Source organism: Myotis daubentonii, chromosome 12 (assembly GCF_963259705.1).
Source record: "Myotis daubentonii chromosome 12, mMyoDau2.1, whole genome shotgun sequence".
NCBI classification, from domain to species: domain Eukaryota; kingdom Metazoa; phylum Chordata; class Mammalia; order Chiroptera; family Vespertilionidae; genus Myotis; species Myotis daubentonii.
In genome coordinates, this window is record NC_081851.1 from 35,796,456 (window position 1) to 35,813,207 (window position 16,752).

At 47.2% G+C, this 16,752-nt stretch overlaps 1 protein-coding gene across 2 annotated transcripts in view; it reads right to left on the minus strand.

Moving 5' to 3' along the window:
* Positions 1–1,631: 1,631 nt before the first annotated feature.
* Positions 1,632–16,752, minus strand: part of CCT7 (chaperonin containing TCP1 subunit 7) — a 354,827-nt gene continuing 339,706 nt past the window's right edge. The window contains exons 1-12 of one of the 2 annotated variants that reach the window (XM_059659436.1): positions 16,365–16,522; positions 11,051–11,204; positions 10,068–10,174; positions 8,464–8,589; positions 7,810–7,862; positions 7,308–7,479; positions 5,629–5,793; positions 4,688–4,876; positions 3,993–4,090; positions 3,496–3,628; positions 2,813–3,019; positions 1,632–2,019 (exon numbers count right to left, since the gene is read on the minus strand). In XM_059659436.1, the coding sequence (XP_059515419.1) occupies positions 1,798–2,019; positions 2,813–3,019; positions 3,496–3,628; positions 3,993–4,090; positions 4,688–4,876; positions 5,629–5,793; positions 7,308–7,479; positions 7,810–7,862; positions 8,464–8,589; positions 10,068–10,174; positions 11,051–11,204; positions 16,365–16,370 (1,632 nt within the window). In that variant the 5' untranslated portion in view covers positions 16,371–16,522 and the 3' untranslated portion in view covers positions 1,632–1,797. Of the gene's footprint in view, positions 2,020–2,812; positions 3,020–3,495; positions 3,629–3,992; positions 4,091–4,687; positions 4,877–5,628; positions 5,794–7,307; positions 7,480–7,809; positions 7,863–8,463; positions 8,590–10,067; positions 10,175–11,050; positions 11,205–16,364; positions 16,523–16,752 lie in introns of those variants that run through there. The other variant, XM_059659437.1, reaches the window with a different exon arrangement.

The following is a 16,752-nucleotide window of genomic DNA, read 5'->3' on the forward strand; positions in this document are numbered from 1 at the left end:
GAAGTGCACTGAAGCGGGAAAGAGGGTGGCCAGAGCAGCATCAACGGGGTGAATGAAGCATCAGAAGACCTGTCTCTGTCACTGGAGCAGGCCATGCGGTGACTGCCCCTGCCACAGCTCACCCCCTCTCGCTGTGTGTGTGGACAGCAAGCCTTGGTGCCATTTCTGCCTCAGCCAGGAGAGGCCACCTTTAAGGACGGCTCCAGCACAAGTGCAGCGGGAGCAGCAGGCACTGCCCAGTCCCTCACTGGCCTGGCTACATCCTCAGGAGGCTGAGTAGCCAGTCAGGCTTCAGCCCGAGGGAGACACCAAATTGCCCAACATGGTCTGGCTTCAACTTCCCTATTTTACCCAGTGGGGTTGCCCCATCGATTTGATCACTCAGGTATGAAATATTAAAAATCAGAAAAACCAACAGGTGTTTATACTTTAAACTGTGTGGCTCTAGCATCAAATAAGTAGATGAGCACTTACCCCCTGTTCCTATCTTCATTATACATTTAGAGCAGCTGAGACTCAGAAAAATTAGTTTACACTAAGACTATCAAGTTAGGATGTGGGATTCCAAAGTCTGGATCTGCCCATACCCCATTTCACCTTTGAGTCCATCTAATTGGGAGTGGTTGGGCTCAGGAATTAAAACAAAACAAAACAAAAAACACACAAATAAAAATCACGCCTGTCTGGTGTGTCTCTGTGGTTGAACGTCAACCCATGAACCAGGAGGTTAGAGTTTGATTCCCAGTCAGGGCACATGCCTGGGTTGCAGGCTTGATGTCTAGTAGGGAGGTATAGGAGGCAGCTGATCAATGAATCTCACTCATCATTGAGTTTTTTCCCCCTCCTCCCTTCCTCTCTCTGAAATTTATATATATATATATATATATATATATATATATATATATATATATATATATATATATATATATATATATTTAAAATCATTTCCCAGTACCAAGCAGCGAAAGCTTCAGTGGTTCAATATGACTCCCATAAGGACCAATGGCAGCTAGCTGCAGGCCAGACCTCAGGACTAGCACCGACAAGAGGCAGTTAGATCCTGCTTTCCATAGATCTGTGCTGGCCAATTCAAACTTGTCCTGTTCAGAAGGGAGCTTAATGAGACCAGGTGGGTGCTCCTTCAGCCACCCCCTCAATGGACTGCTAAGGAGTCACTACAGTTTAAAAAGGATACGGCCTAAGACATTCCTCCAAGGCCCTCGACCTCAGGATCTTTACTGAGGGGCCAAAAGACGGAACCAAAAGAATATGGAGGTAGAGGGGCAGACAAGGTCTATAACACGTTTACTCAAACCTAGAAAATCCTGGGAGCAGTGCCTGGTGAGGCCAGGGCTAGGTAAGATAAACTTGGGAGAAAAGGAAGCGATTCCATATCTCCCAGCCACTTGTGGGACTGAGAGAGATACCAAAGTGAAACTGCAGGGCCTGGGCCACTCAGGTGGAGCTCCCTGCAGGCAGAGTGCTGCACACTCTGCCTTAACGCGACCAGAGGCTGCTGAAGACAGCCCAAAGGAGGGAAGAGAATTTTTCTACCTTTTGGGTGACTGCATACAAAGCTAAAATCCAGAGCTGCAGTCAACACATTTACGAGTAAAACTCCTGTCCCCCAATAATTTGCAAAGTGAATTCGAAGTTTATTTAAATAGCCGCCAGTTAGAACAGGGTGGGCCAATCCCTCCCGACCCCTTTCTCACACCATTTAGCCAAGACAAGACAGGGAGAGTAAGCTTGCCCGCAGCCAGCCTGCCAGCCAGCCAGTGATGGGTGGGATGCCTCTCAATGGATGCGGCCACGACCTCGGCCCCGGCCAACAGCTGGGGGTGCGTCCACGGTCGAGCGAGGGTTCTTGATGGTTTCATCTACAGACACGATAAGGCACGCAGCCTCCGAGGCTGCAGTCAGGGCATTGATCCGCACCATAGCTGGCTCCCACACGAAGGCCTCAAAGTTGTCAGCAATGTCCTCGTTGTTGATGTCTACCCCGTACCACACGCCCCCCTGAAAGATTGGAAAAAGAGGGGAGGTACATGGAACTGCTATGAAATTTCTTCTGGCTTCCCCTCCCTCCAAAAGTTAGGAACCCTGACTCTGAACTTGCTGGCACTTCCCTGAGGAAGGCATCGGCCTGTGGCATCACAACAGGAACCTGGAAGTCCGCCTTTTCCCCGCCCCTGCCCCTGCCAACCAACCACGCAAACCTTGGACGTGCTGAGCACACAAGAGCTCTGGCCACCTCCTAGGTATTTCCCTGTTTTGGGGAGGCCCCACCTCAGGTCACCTGAGGATGCATGGTTCTCAAGAGGAACTCTTTCAATCCCTTGTCTCACTGTATCAGTGCACTGTTTCCATCAGTCCCCACTGGATGAGGAACTGAGACACAGAGGTAAAGCATCAAGTCAGACACAAGGTTGTCACTGAGTATTGCTGCTGTCAGAGTGCTGAGCACTTACAAATATTTGCTAAATAACAAATGAAGAAACGAAGTTCTCGGAGAGGTGGCAGAGCCATGGCTGGGCTGAGTGTCAGCAGGGCTCTGAGTGCTTCAGGCAGGGGCCACAGGGCTCCTCTCTCTGCACCATGAGGAGTGATCACTCTGGTAGAAGCACTAAGAAACCACCGCTAGTTCTGGCACTGTGGCTTTGCCTCTGCCCTCAGAGGAAGCACAGTTGGTACTGAGTTTAGTTTCAGCGCTGTCACCTGGGCTGAACACACAGCGTTTGAATGGTGAAAGCCCACACAGAATCTAGCCCATCCCTCCAAATGCCTGGACCCCAAGGAGAGGATCACCCACCTGGGCATGCCGAGCCCGCAGCTTGTTGAGGATGTTTGTGGCATCGAAGCCAGCATTGTCACACAGCTGGCGTGGGATGATTTCCAAGGCCTTGGCGTAGGCTCCAATCAGCAGCTGCTGCTTTCCAGGAATGGTCCTGGAGTAGTCCCGCAGGTACTTGGAGAGCTCCATTTCAATGGCCCCGCCACCAGCTACCACTGAATCGTTCTGTAGAGACCAGACCCATCTCTCAACACCAGTGGTCCCCCCCTGGTCCAAGCTCCAGCCACAGGAAAGTTGCGCCACTCAGCCAGTAGGTCCCCCAGCCCAGAGAGTGGTCCCTCATTATTTCCCTCCTCCCAAGCCCCAGGAAGCCCAAACATGGCCCTTGTCTAGCACATCCCCACATCCACCAGGGAACTTTATGGTTTCTGACCATCTTCAAGGTCACCTGCAGCTTGAGGACACTGGCATAGTCCCGGGAATGGCTGACTGCCTCAGCCCCTCAGTCTGCTCACAAGACCAAGTCTTAGCCTTTAAGGCAGCAGGACCTCTTTTGAGAGACCGAGGCTATTTCTCTATGATTTGTGAGGCAAGTCAGGGCCCGAGTTCCCCCCAGGCAAGGGGCCACCACACAAATCCAGGGTCTCACTGGCTTGGGAGGGAGAATGGGCTGTGCAGGCAGAAAGCTACCAGCCCAGTACCTTGATGGCCCTCCTAACAATCATGATGGCGTCGTGCAGGGATCGCTCTGTCTCCTCCATAAACTGCTCAGCGCCACCGCGGAGGATGATGGTGCAAGTCTTAGCTTTGGGGCAGCCAGTGAAGATATTGTACCTACATCCAGGGTCAAATCGTACACACACGTGAGCTCCTGTCTGCTGCCAGCCCGCTGTGTTCTGACCTCACCAAACCCTCCCAACACTCAGCAGCTGCACTTTTGTTTCTCACTAAGGTTCCCCAAACCCACCTTTAAAAGACACCTTCTTAGGAAGGTCTGGGCTATACCAATGGGACATAAAAGATTACGGAGTCAAACTTTAGACCCAATGTGATCTTCCCTCCCCAAACACTCTACATTTGGGCTCTTTGTGCCCCAAAAGGTAAGACTCAACAAGAGTAGCACATGCTGTTTCCCACACCCAAAGGGTGGCAGGAGGCCAGACTCAGGCAAGTCTCGCGGCTCTGCCAAGATGCTCACCTCTCGCCTCCAATCTGAGTTTCTTCAAAGACCTGGCAGTGGCCCAACACATCTGCTGTCAGAGCATTCACACTGGTCTGGATGGAGCCTCCACAGGCCTGAGGAGCACAAGAAGGCAACATCATCCAGCAGCGAAGGCTCACACCAGGCCAACAAACTTCCTGCCGCCCAGTGTCAAAGCCAGTTCCCATGCTGGACTCTGCCATGGTGCCCACAGCCCTGTGCACTGGATAACCCACCTCACCCTTGACCTCGATGACCCTCATCCCTCTGAAAGAAGAAAACAAAATAGAACTAAGGGCAAACAGGCCTAGTTAAAAGGAGATGGGGACCCTTTGGCTCACTTGAGAGCCCTCCCCAAACTAGGATGCTTTGGGCCCAGCAGTGAAGTGAGGACCGATGCTGACTTAAGGGGACTTTGGTGAGACACTGGAGAAGGAAGGAAACCTGGCTGGAAGCATCAATACTTGAGTGTATTCAGCTAATCACAGCATTAGTGCTGGGTTCCCTGACTTGTTTTGGTGAGGTAACTTTTATATCTGAGCACATGCACACTGGCAATGAAGTGCTCCAAGGCAAAAAGAGTTAAGAAGACAGGCCAGGATTGACACACCAACCTAACTGTGCACCCCTGCCCACCAGAGGTAAGTGAAAACCCCTCCAGGCCACGAAGCAGCCGGCGAACAGTGCGTTACCATCATCGTCCTCTTCAGATCCTCCTCTGGCACTCGGCCAGCACAGAACATGTCCCTGTCGGCAAAGTACTGGGTGGCCACATCCCCAATAGGGAGTTTGGACAAGACGACTTTGGCTCCGGAATAATGGATCTTCTCTAACTTGTCATACAGAATGTTCCACTCAGCATCGACAATTGCCTGATAATCCTGAAGAGACCCAGAAAAGGATGAGGATGCTTTGGAGGTCAGCATATAAAGGGGGCTAAAATGTATCTCCCATGATAAAAGTGTGCTTTTGGGAATTAACAGGGATAAACAGAATAGCTCTTCACAGTCCAAGTAAACAAGGACCCTGTAAGGTAACTTAGGGAACCTAAAACTTTCAAACACAAAAGCAGGAAGTAACCCCAGGACTAGAAGCTACTGCAAGAGCTGGCAATGCCAAGGGGCGAGAAAGAGTTCAGTGCCTCCTCTGAGGCACTTACCCATGGAGTTCCCAAGGATGAGACCCCTCCCCCCAAAGGCCGTTCTGTGTTGGGGACACATTCCCCAGAGTACTTGCTTATAGTGGGTAACAACGCTACTCCAGAGACAGCCTTGGTTATATCAATGATGGGAGCACACCTGTCCCTGCAGCGTGGGACCCAGTCTAAAAGGGGAGGAGCCCACATCTGCCCAAACCAAAGGAATCAAACTACTAGGCTCACTGTAGAGTTAGAGAGCCCCTGCCAGCCCCTTCTCGGGGCCAGAGGATAATATTTCAACAGGTCTGTCCTCTCCCAATCTCCTCCAGCCCAGGTCACTCGGAGAGTCCAGGCCCCGCATTTAGACATCCATGTTTAGGGTGACAGGAGGATAAAGGGATCCACAGAAGCTTGGAAAACAGACAACCACAAGAGCCAAGGCTTTGGCCCAGGCAGTTGCCCATTTCCACTCCACTGCCAGCTGGTGGGGCCTACCTTAACGGTGTGGACTCTGACTTCAGCATTATCTTTCTCAGCTTTCAGTTCGAGCTCCACATTTAAAAGGGCAATCTTTGGGTTGTGGTACTTTTTGGGTTGCATTTCAAACCCAGCATAAGAGAAAGTCTTCTTGAATGCAACACCAGCTACCAGCTGGGACTCCTATTCAAAAAAATAAACAGTTCAAAAGTTCAGTAATGGAATGAAATGAAAGCAAGCTGGTGGTGTGTTGGACCACGCATGTCCATTCCTGTGAATCTGAGTTAACCATGTCTTTATTTCACTGTTGTAACAAAACCTTTCCATTTGTCCCTTCAGTATAAGGAAAATAAGAAGCTAAGCATGGTAAAGGCTTGTTCAGGCTGTCTTCTAAGACTGGCCTTCAAAGAAGTGCCAAGGGATAGTGCTTAAAGCATTTACCTACATGCCAGGAAAGGAGCCAGCCATTTATGAATAAGGTATAGGCTGCCCAATGCCTTCTTCCCCTTCAATCCCAACTACTAACCCCCTGGTCATCTCCTACTGCACACACCTACACATACCCCTCCCTACCTATACCACACACACACACACACACACACACACGCACACGCACACACACGCACACGCACACACACACACATTCATCTGCTACAGCCTAGATGCGTCCTCTGCCCAGGAGATGAAGCCAAAAGATCATAAGGGTAGGAAATTTCCTGCAGTTCCCAGGCCATCATTGTAGCTTCCCACATCTCAATCCCTCAAAACATGAACTTCTACCTCTTTTCAATAACAGAGCTTCCTGTGGGTTGAAGTAAATATCAGGGCATAAGAAGAAGCATGTTGCACCTGGATCGACTTCAGCACTATAAGGAGACTTAGATTCATATCTCAGATCTCTCTTTTTTTTTTTTTTACTACTAAATGACCAAGTCTGTGCTAACCTACAATCTTGACCTACAATACTGTAGCCTATCAGTGAACAGACTCCAATGTCATTCAAACCCACAGCCTCCTACAGAGGATGAGACTTGAGCTGAATCAAGATGACAGCAGAAATTAGTCAAATGGGAGACAAGCAATCAGTGTCTCTTTCACGTCAATGTTTCTCCCTCACTCTTTCTCTCTCCCTCATCCCTTCCCTCCACTCTCTAAAAATCAATGGAAAAAATATCCGCAGGTGAGGAAAAAAAAAAAAGAAAAAAAAGAGCAATATTTACACATGTTTATAGAAACACGGATTATTCTGGAAGGACACACACTTAATAGTGGTAGAATCCAGGGCAGGAATGGTATAGGGAATATTTATTTTTTCCTCAGGTCCTTTAATACAGTTTGAACTATGTATCATCTATTCAAAATGGATGAATAAAAGAAGGAAGAGCATGGCTCTATCACTTAGAGAAGAATGAACTGTACTGCTCAGATTCATTCATTGAGAGGGTCAGAGATAGCCCTCCTCCCTCCCCGACATCAACACTGAGATTCGGAAACTCAGTCAGTTCAATCCACATTCTTCTGCTGACAAGTAAATATAGGTCCAAAGAGGTTACAGAATATATCTAGTCACAGCCTGCCGTGGCAGTGTGGCGAATACAGCCCAAACCCGCCTGTCATGTGCGCTCTCCTCCGATATGAAACTGTCTGAAGGGTCCATGTGAAAGCAGGAGCTCCTGGGGAGGCCACAGCAGGCTTACCTCTAGGGCTCCACCTTGCACCTTCTTGATGCCAATCATTTTAAGCTGCAGCAAATCATCCAGCATCATTACTGCGTCCACCACCATCTTCGCGAAGAAGGCTTTCTGCTGGGAGATCAACTTGGAGCTCAGAGCAGTCACGGCACACTTCTCCAGCAGCCTCCTCTGCTCCCTGGGGTATAAGGGTGGGACCTGCATCAGGCCTTGAAAGCCTCTCTTGGCTGATTCTACTGCAATGTGGGGGCGGTTGTCACTAAAATCAGCCCTCACCAACCTCTTCTGTATCTTTAGGGCATATTATCAGTGACAGATGGTGACTGCAGTCAAAGACCACATGTGGACAGCTTTTAAACTATAGTCTACCAGCCTCTTTCGAGCAATGTGGGCTGGGGCACAGCCAGGGTCTAGCAAGAGCCAAATAGCCCCGGGGCCCACATAGGGATCACAACCTGCTTCTGCATCCCATTTGGCCATAGAGAGTCAAGTCCCACCACAAACTTACACTTTGTTTTCCTTCTTCACAGTCACAGCAATCTCTTTGATCTTGTTAACTGCCTGCCAAGGACAGAAGCTGAGTGAGCCTCTCATGCTACACACTGGAGAAGGGGACGCCAACCTCTCTTGCTAGTCCCTAATCTGTTTACTCCCAAATCTTAAGCATTTCTACACTACAGTTGAAACGTTTTTATGTTGCAGTTGCCCAGAAAATAAAAATCTTTATAGTTTAGAAAACTCCCATAGCCTGAAATGTAGACTAGCTATAGTGCTGAAGAATCGTAAGAATATGCCCAGGATTCAGCTCTGGATATGCGGGTAACACACTAAAACAAATGAGTGAAAACAAGCTATGACACTAGATCAAGCCAAACCTTCTGGCTCATGAAAAACATCTACAAAATTTTTAGCACTTTATATATTAATTAGATGTTAAATAGCTCTCACTTACTGGAGCCTACAACATATCTACATCATACTCTATCAAATATCTAATCAAATAGCTACTGAATGGTAGGGCTGAGGTTCCTAGGGAGAATACAGAAAATGTCCAAGGAACTTTTCCCAGTCTTCTCTACCACCACCCCCCAGTACAGGTATTATCCTAAGAGAAATATGAAGGTGCCCAGGCACAAGGCCAAGTTAGCCGGTACTCCCATACCAACTGGGTGGCGGTTCGGAAAGCTCGGATGATGATCTGGGGGTGCAGGCCTTCCTCCACATAGGGCTTCACCTGCTTCAGAAACTCTGCAGCCAGCAGGGTCACGGAGGTGGTGCCATCACCGACCTGGAAGAGGATGACGGGAAATTCATGTTTTCTCATGTTCAGGGATAAAGCCCCAACTCCATTTTCAGGCAATCTACCCACTTCAACTGGGCACTGTTTAAATGAGTGTGGAGCTTTAATTTGGAAGCACAGGTGTTTGCAATAAATAGAAGGTGATGGTATTTAGGTGTCCATCCCATCAAATGGTCCTTAGCTACAAAATTAATTCCCCAGCCAGACCCATTCCCCAAAGAAGACTAATTTGGATAATTAAGTTTCCTTAGGATAGGAAATCATACATGCAAATTATCTGATTATTTATTTATTACATATAAGGCACTATAATAAGTAAGACAATCTAGTCATGCTTGTAATAACAATGCTTATATGTCACAAATAACCATGGTAGCAATTGGCATGACATATATATTCTTTAAGGAGTACAAAGTACTACAGGAGTTTACAAAAAAGATATTTTCCAGCCAAATCCCACTAAAACAGCGGTTCTCAACCTGGGGGTCGAACGACCCTTTCACAGGGGTCGCCTAAGACCATCGGAAAACACATATATAATTACATGTTGTTTTTGTGATTAATCACTATGCTTTAATTATGTTCAATTTGTAACAATGAAATTGGGGGTCACCACAACATGAGGAACTGTATTAAAGGGTCGCAGCATTAGGAAGGTTGAGAACCACTGCACTAAAACAAACCTCCCAGGACCAGCCAAAACCCTTTATATGTTAAACACTATTTGGAATAAGCAGACTACATGACATTTTCGATGATGACATCTAAACCCTATTTTTAATGAGGGAGAATAAGAGCTCACAAGAAAACTGGCCAACCTCTGATTTAGAAAAATTTTATGCGCAACTTATTTATATCTATTGTGTAATGTAAATAATTCTCAAGGGGAAAGAGAGTCACTACAGCAAAGGGTCTAAGCTGCCAAATTCTTGGCCAGGAGATATTATTCACTGGCTGAAGACATTAACAGGTCAAATTCAGACTCTTCTCACTTTAATTTTTAAAAAGCCATACTTTTTTATAGGCTACTGGGTCCTAATAAACCTTTTCATGTAACTTCAGAACATAATACAAACCTGTCTTTCAACACTTATTATCAAGACTCCAGTATTAGAAATGGTCTCTGTTAAAATGATGAATTTTGTTATGTATATTTTATTCCCATAAAAAAAGGGGGGGAGGGGGAACACCAGAAACCTTAGTTTCCAGTCCTATCTTATAAGGTTAGATTATTTACCTAGCACCTCATATGAATGACAGCACAGGTTCTAAGATCTCAGGTACAAGCAGTGGAACGGTACAAATTTTAAAAGATTATTAATTTCTAGATATTTTTACAAGAATGTATTACTTTTGAAATTATAATTTTAGATATAAATTAAAAAACATTTAGAGAGAGGAGAGTGAAGGAGCAAGCAGGCATGTGTTTCCACCTCCATTTAAACTTATCTGCTTGATTTTCTTACCTCAGCATCTTGGGATTTGGCAATGTCCACTAAAGTCTTTGCTGCAGGATGGACAACGTCAAGGAGTTTCAGAATTGTGGCACCATCATTAGAAATTGTGGCTTTTCCTTCAAAGGAACACACAAAGTGAAAATTCAAAGACCCTTTCTTGCCGAAACCGGTTTGGCTCGGTGGATAGAGTGTCGGCCTGCGGACTCAAGGGTCCCGGGTTCAATTCCGGTCAAGGGCATGTACCTGGGTTGTGGGCACGTCCCCAGTGGGAGATGTGCAGGAGGCAGCTGATCGATGTTTCTCTCTCATCGATGTTTCTAACTCTCTCTCTCTCTCCCTTCCTCTCTGTAAAAAATCAATAAAACATATTTAAAAAAAAAAAAAAAGACCCTTTCTTAAAAGGTCTTCTAGTTGGACTTGGAGCCCATGCACCCTTTATTAGGATGGGGCAGAGGGCACCATGGTGCGAATAAGCTCATCTTTTTATAGAGAGTTCTGTGCACAAAAGGCCACCTAAAGTCACTAGTCTGCTAAACTTTCCTACATGGCAATTTTCCGAAGACTCTGAGCACCTACTTGTCTTTGAGCAGCATTTGGCACACCTCAAATGGATGTACAAAATATTTTTTAAATGACAATGAGTAATCATTTAGATATTCTTAACCAAGTTAATACCCTGGTATCTCACATGTCAATTAATACACTAAAACATAAAAGGGAACTTGCCCTTTGTCTTGGCACCATGATACAACGGGAGGGATCACATTTTTCTAGGTTGTATCTCAACAAGGCAACAGTCTTCTGAGCCCAGCTTCTCCCATATATCCCCACAGGGCTCAGCATTCAGGACTATGTATGAAGTGGAGCCACTTCGCAGTGAGCAATCCCTCAGAGATCTGAAGCAGTAAGTTTTCTGATGCCAACCTCTGTGAGCCCCAGCACTCCCCAGAAGCCTTGTCCTGCACACGGCCTTGAGGAGCCTGCAGACGTACCTCGGCCATCCACAAGGAGCTTGTCCATGCCACGGGGGCCCAGGGTGGTTCTTATGGCTTCAGCAATCACCTGGCAGGCACTGATGTTACTGACAAGCTGGGGGATGCCTTGGGAGCTATCAGTCCCCTCTTTCAACAGGATAACTGGTGTGGGCTAGAAAAGAAAGCAATGGACTGCTTTTAAAAATCATCTGTTACAATGAGTCATAAGGAGAGAAGGGCAAGGGAAAATGCTCCCATCTCCCCCATGACTGAAATATCTTTGAAAATCACATTCCCCCACGGTTTATGACATCAACCCCCTAAACAGCCTCTATCTCCAGAGACATGGCCAAGACCACAGTACACCTGGTAGGTGTGCTAGAAAATGGTTTGAGAAGAACAGATTTTGTTTAAATCAAATAGAGATGTGTTCTCCAGTGCCCAGCTAAATGAGCATAGCCTTTTCAACTTCTGACCCCATTCTGTTCTGAAGAATTAGGGCATGGCACAGGAGGAAGCAGCAGGCCATGCTCTGCATTCACCCTCCAGCTAAACATCCACTTATCTGCATTACAGCTTAATCCTAGAGAGGAAGATGGGGCACTGATGCAAAACTGAGGTGTCAATAGCTTCAGGAGTTGTCCTGGAGATGCCCAGGCAGGCAGCTTTACCAATGTTTAGCTGGAGTGTAGGAAAGCAGTCAGGCAGAGAAGCAAATAGCACCTTTGTCTGCCTCACAAAGTGACAACAAATCTAATTCACACAGCAACGTTTCCATTTCTCAGGCTGGCTCCAGAGAGCTTCCTGTGACTCATCTCCAATCAGATACCCCAAAGAAGTTTTTCTCTTTCTATTTTGCAATGGCCTCTAAAACAGTCACTATCTCTAGAGGTTTAATTTGCAGACCTGCTTTAGAAACTCTGGAAGTCAGGGATATTTATTTTAAAGGGCTTGCTTAAATATCTCTGCGCCACTGATCATTAGCACAGACAGTAATCTCTCAGCTTAGCAAACCAGAGTTCCCTGTCCCTGCATCCAAGCTTGACACGTTAACGCTGAGTTCATGAACCAGACCCAGTCTTCCCAGTGACTGTGACTAATTATGTGTTTGTATGAAACAATATATTAAGGGTAAATATTGTTCAAAATCTTTGTTATATGCGTGCTATTAGGCTATGCTATAACTTTAGTTATGGAGCGCAATATAAAGTTTGAAAGCTTTTGCCCACATCCACCCCTAGGGGTACTTCAGGTGTCTGAGGGGGGAGGCACAGGCAAGTAAGGACTGTCTCACCCTAACAATAAGGGGTCAGGAATTCACACACCACAAAGGCTAGTGGCTCATGAGGATTCCATCACCATATTAACAGGACAACTGCTTAAGAAGTTCCAGTCCTCTGACCAGTGCAGCTGGAGAGTAGTGAATGAGGCTGATGAGGCAGGAGGAAACAGACCACATACTCATTTGTAGACTGTGTTAAGGAGCTTAAATTTTGCTCCTACAAAGGGGAGCCCTGGGAAGACTTGCAGCAGAGGACTGGCATAACCTGATTTACATTTGTTAAAAAAAATCACTAGGAAATAGTTAAGAAGAGGCAAGATATAAAATGTAAATGCATAAAGGAGCCGGAAAGATGCCCAACAAACTCTAAAGAGAAAGAGTGTTAGTAAAGAGGATTTTGACACTGAGCTGTATATTTGCTGTTCTGTTTCTTTTCTCTAATGAGCTTATCACACATTATTATTATTATTATTATTATTATTATTTTAAAGAATTCTTATTAGATAACCCCCTACATCTGGGACCAGGCATAGGGTGGAGAGAAAGTTCCTTCCTTTTCATGGTAGTGTCCCAAGTCTCACCTCAAAGAAATGGTTTCTCTATACTCAGCATTCTTTTGGGCGCTTGCACCTTCTGTAAGGAAAGAAGTATCTCCTAAAAACCCCACCTTCTCCCAGTCCCGGCTAATTATTCCTCATGGCAGCCTCAAATCTCCTCTGGTCCACCTCTGCCTCAGATGAAGTCGTAACTTTAAATAAAAAACCAACTTGAGTCTCAACTCCCTTCCTATTGCCTTCAACAGATTCTTCTAAGCCCCCAACAGGTTAACTTATCCAACACTTTTGGGGACCCTTTCTCACCCCCACCTCCAAATTGTACCCTCATCTACAAGAGCCACCTGCCACTTGTACCAATACTACTTTCTTAAACATCAGGCCAGAATTCTTCACAGCCCCAATTCTTCCAGGAAGTTTTCTCAACAGCTAATGGGAGTCCTCAACAGGGGAGCTCCTAACTCTGCCTCTGCTTCCTCTTGTGCGCAGCTTTTATACTGCCATCCTTTCTTAAAATATGAGCTTCCCAAAGGTAAGAGCTATAACAATCTCAATTTGTAGTGCGCCTAGGTTTGGCCACATATGGAATGATATTCAGCAGCTTTTGGTGCTGAAAATTCAACCGTTAAATACACATGCTCCAAAGTGCTTGAAGTAAGGATGAAGTAAGATACACTGGCTTCTTATTTTTGGGAAAGAATTGGCAGTGTGCTGGCATTGCATTCACTGAGAATTCTTCAGTACAAAGCAAGAAGGGCTGGGAAGGAGCTGGCCATTGTCCCCAACTGCCCCATGTTTGCAGGCCCTAGAGAATGACAGGCTGGGTAGAGATCCTATGGGCAGGGAAAGGTGGCAGAGCTAGACTGAGCCCATCAGGTCAAGAGGATGGGTCCTCTTCCATCATTTCCCCAGGGGCAGGCACTGCTATGGAAAGCCCTGCTCTGTCCCCAGGTTACTTTTTGAAATAAGATATTTCATCTCAGGAATACATATTATATCTTTGGAAAGACACAAATTTTCTTACAGCAATTTATTATTTTTTTAATCCTTACCTGAGGACATGTTTTATTGGTTTTTATTTTTTTAATATATATATTTTTTGTTGATTTCAGAGAGGAAGGGAGAGGGAAAGATAGAAACATCAATGATGAGAATCATTGATTGGCTGTATCCTGCACTCTCTACACTAGGGATTGAGCCCACAAACCTGGCATGTGCCCTGACTGGGAATTGAACTGTGAACTCCTGGTTCATAGGCTGCCGCTCGAGCACTGAGCTATGCTGGCTGGGCTTACTGATTCTTAGAGAGAGAAACATTGATGGGTTGCTTCCTGTATGTGCCCCTATTGGGGATCCAACCCATAACCTTTTGGTGTATAGGACAAAACTCCAATTAATTGAGCCACCTGGCCAGGGCTGTCCCCAAGTTACTTTTTAATCTCACTCATTTTTATTCAAGTAGAGAAATAATTGCAGAATCCAGTGATCTGCCAAGGGTATCATGGAAGGAATGGTGATTTCAGCTTAATGATCTTCCTGTTCATCCTTCTTAAAAATTATTAAGCATGATGTTCTACAAAACCACAACAGGCCTTTATATTCCAAAGCTTACAGTGGTCAACACCACAGACAAGGATAATACTTTCTACCCAAGATATACCAAGGTTTCAGGGGACCCTTTCACCTCCCTTCTTAGCAGAGAAGGCTTCTAGAATATCAAGGACTAGTTCGATGACAGCAAGGAGGATTTTTGGTGACGGAAGTTTCCCATTCACATAAGCAGCCAATACAGGAGGGAAACAGAAAAACGCACTGTGGTGGTCTGGAGCCCCTTGGTGTAGGTTTTTACCACTAGACAAAACTTGGTTTTGATCCAACTCATGGTTGCCTTGGCAGGAAGATGGGTTACAGGGAGAAGCAAGCAAGCAACCACCGAGCAGAAGAGCTAACACTTGCTGAGTGCTTTTACTATACATGCTGGACACTTTGTATGGGTTAACGTAACCCCCTCTAACAGGCTGAGGGCCAGAAATTTAATAACATGCTCAAAATCAAAGTCACACAGCTAGCAAGTGGCAGAGCTGAGTTACAAACCTAGGCCTTCAGCATGGCGGGAGCCCTTACTCTCCACTGCCCTCCTGCGCTGCCTCTGCACAGAAGATGCAGATGCCTTCAGGAACAGGTGATGCTGAAGAGGGACTGAAAAGGGGCAGTACTGGAGGTATGAAGGGGAGAGGGGAACGGATGATACCAGGTTCCTTCTGGCTTGGATTCATAGGGCATTTGGTAGCAGAATGAACACCTCCTAGGTGTCAGTTTGACATCTAACAGGACAGGGAGAAGGTGCAGGAACAGGGGAAAAAACAAGAACTGACTCCGAGGGGGAGGCCAAAACGAGTGAACTGCCACGGGCGTAGAAAGCGGCCTCTCAGTCATGGCTTTGCCTCAAACACCTCCTCAGTGTGAGGTGGGTAACGGAACTACCAGGAACACTTTGCAAAGTGTATGATTGTCAAACCCCTAGCCTGTACACCTGAAACGAGCACAAAATAATATTGAATGTAAACTATAATTGAAAAAAAAAAAAAACAACAAAGAAAATCCACACATATAAACCAAAGAAAAACACCGCCTTAAAAGCTGGCCCTGTTCAACAGCGATTCCAGAGGTGTCTCCGAGGGTTAGGGCCAGTGAAAAGTACCTGCAACTATGAAGGGAAGGAGATGCCCTGTGTGGAGCCCAGGACTTACCAACACCCTGCATCTAGGAAAAGAGGCCCCTCGTTAGGTGGCCAACTAGGGAACTCTGGTCTAATGTCGAATCCGGAGGCGCAGGCCGGGTCGGAGGTAGAGCGGAATCTTCCTACCTCTGATGCAGCATCGCCATCTGCCCTGCCCATTCTCCTGGCCGAGAAGTGTGCACCCCAACAACCAGCGGGGCACATTCACTAGGCACTAACCATGTGTTTAATGAGCGAACGAGTGAATGTACGAGCAGAGGTCGGCTGCCATTCATGCACCAACAGGCGGGTGGGGTACAATGAGACCATCGCTGAGACCGCGCGCTCTGCCCATTCTAGGAAGCACACCTTCTTCACACCCGCATTTCCTAAGGCAGCCGGGCTTCCAGGTCTGGCCACGACTGCTTATGTTTGTTCCACCCGTAAGGGTTCAACACAGGTCCCGACTGAGGGGGGCTCCAAAAGCCGGGTCCCCGACGCGGGTCCGCTGCCCTGAAGCACCCTGGGACTTGTAGTCCCCACCCGGCCGACCACAGCCTCCCCTCAATACTCGCCAAGGGCCCTGGCTCCGTGCGTGGGCCCAGCCAGGCCGCGGCGGGCCGGGGTCGCCCCTAGACAGGAGATGGGGGGGCGGGGGGCAGGATCAGCAGGCAGAGGAGAGCCCTACGGGTCGGGTGCCAGCCAGGCGGCGCCAGCCATGGGCCAGATGGCGGCTGAAGACGGCGGATGGCGAAGGATACGGGAGACACCACTCACCATCATTTTGGAAGCGTCCTCTGTGGCCCGCTACTCCTCTCCTTAGCTCAGCCTCCGGGCCGCCCAGCAACCCCACAATGCCCTGCGCCAGATAAGTCCCCAGAAGGTTCGACCAGCGTTAAACCGGTAGAGGAAGGGGACGGGTCACTTCCGTTACTCTATGGTTCGCTACCAGAGAGCCGGTGTGGCTAGAAGGGCTAGAGGCGGAGCCTCGGAGGGCGCTCTGGCAAGAAACTTTGGTTATGGAAGATTCGCCAAATTTTGGTCGTGCCCTTTTTCCCCCCCCTGAGCATGAAAGATCCTTGCTTGGCCCGCGACACCTACTATCCTTAATTCCACCTTATCTCCTCGCCCTGGATGCCAGACCAAGGAATGAAATAAATGCAAA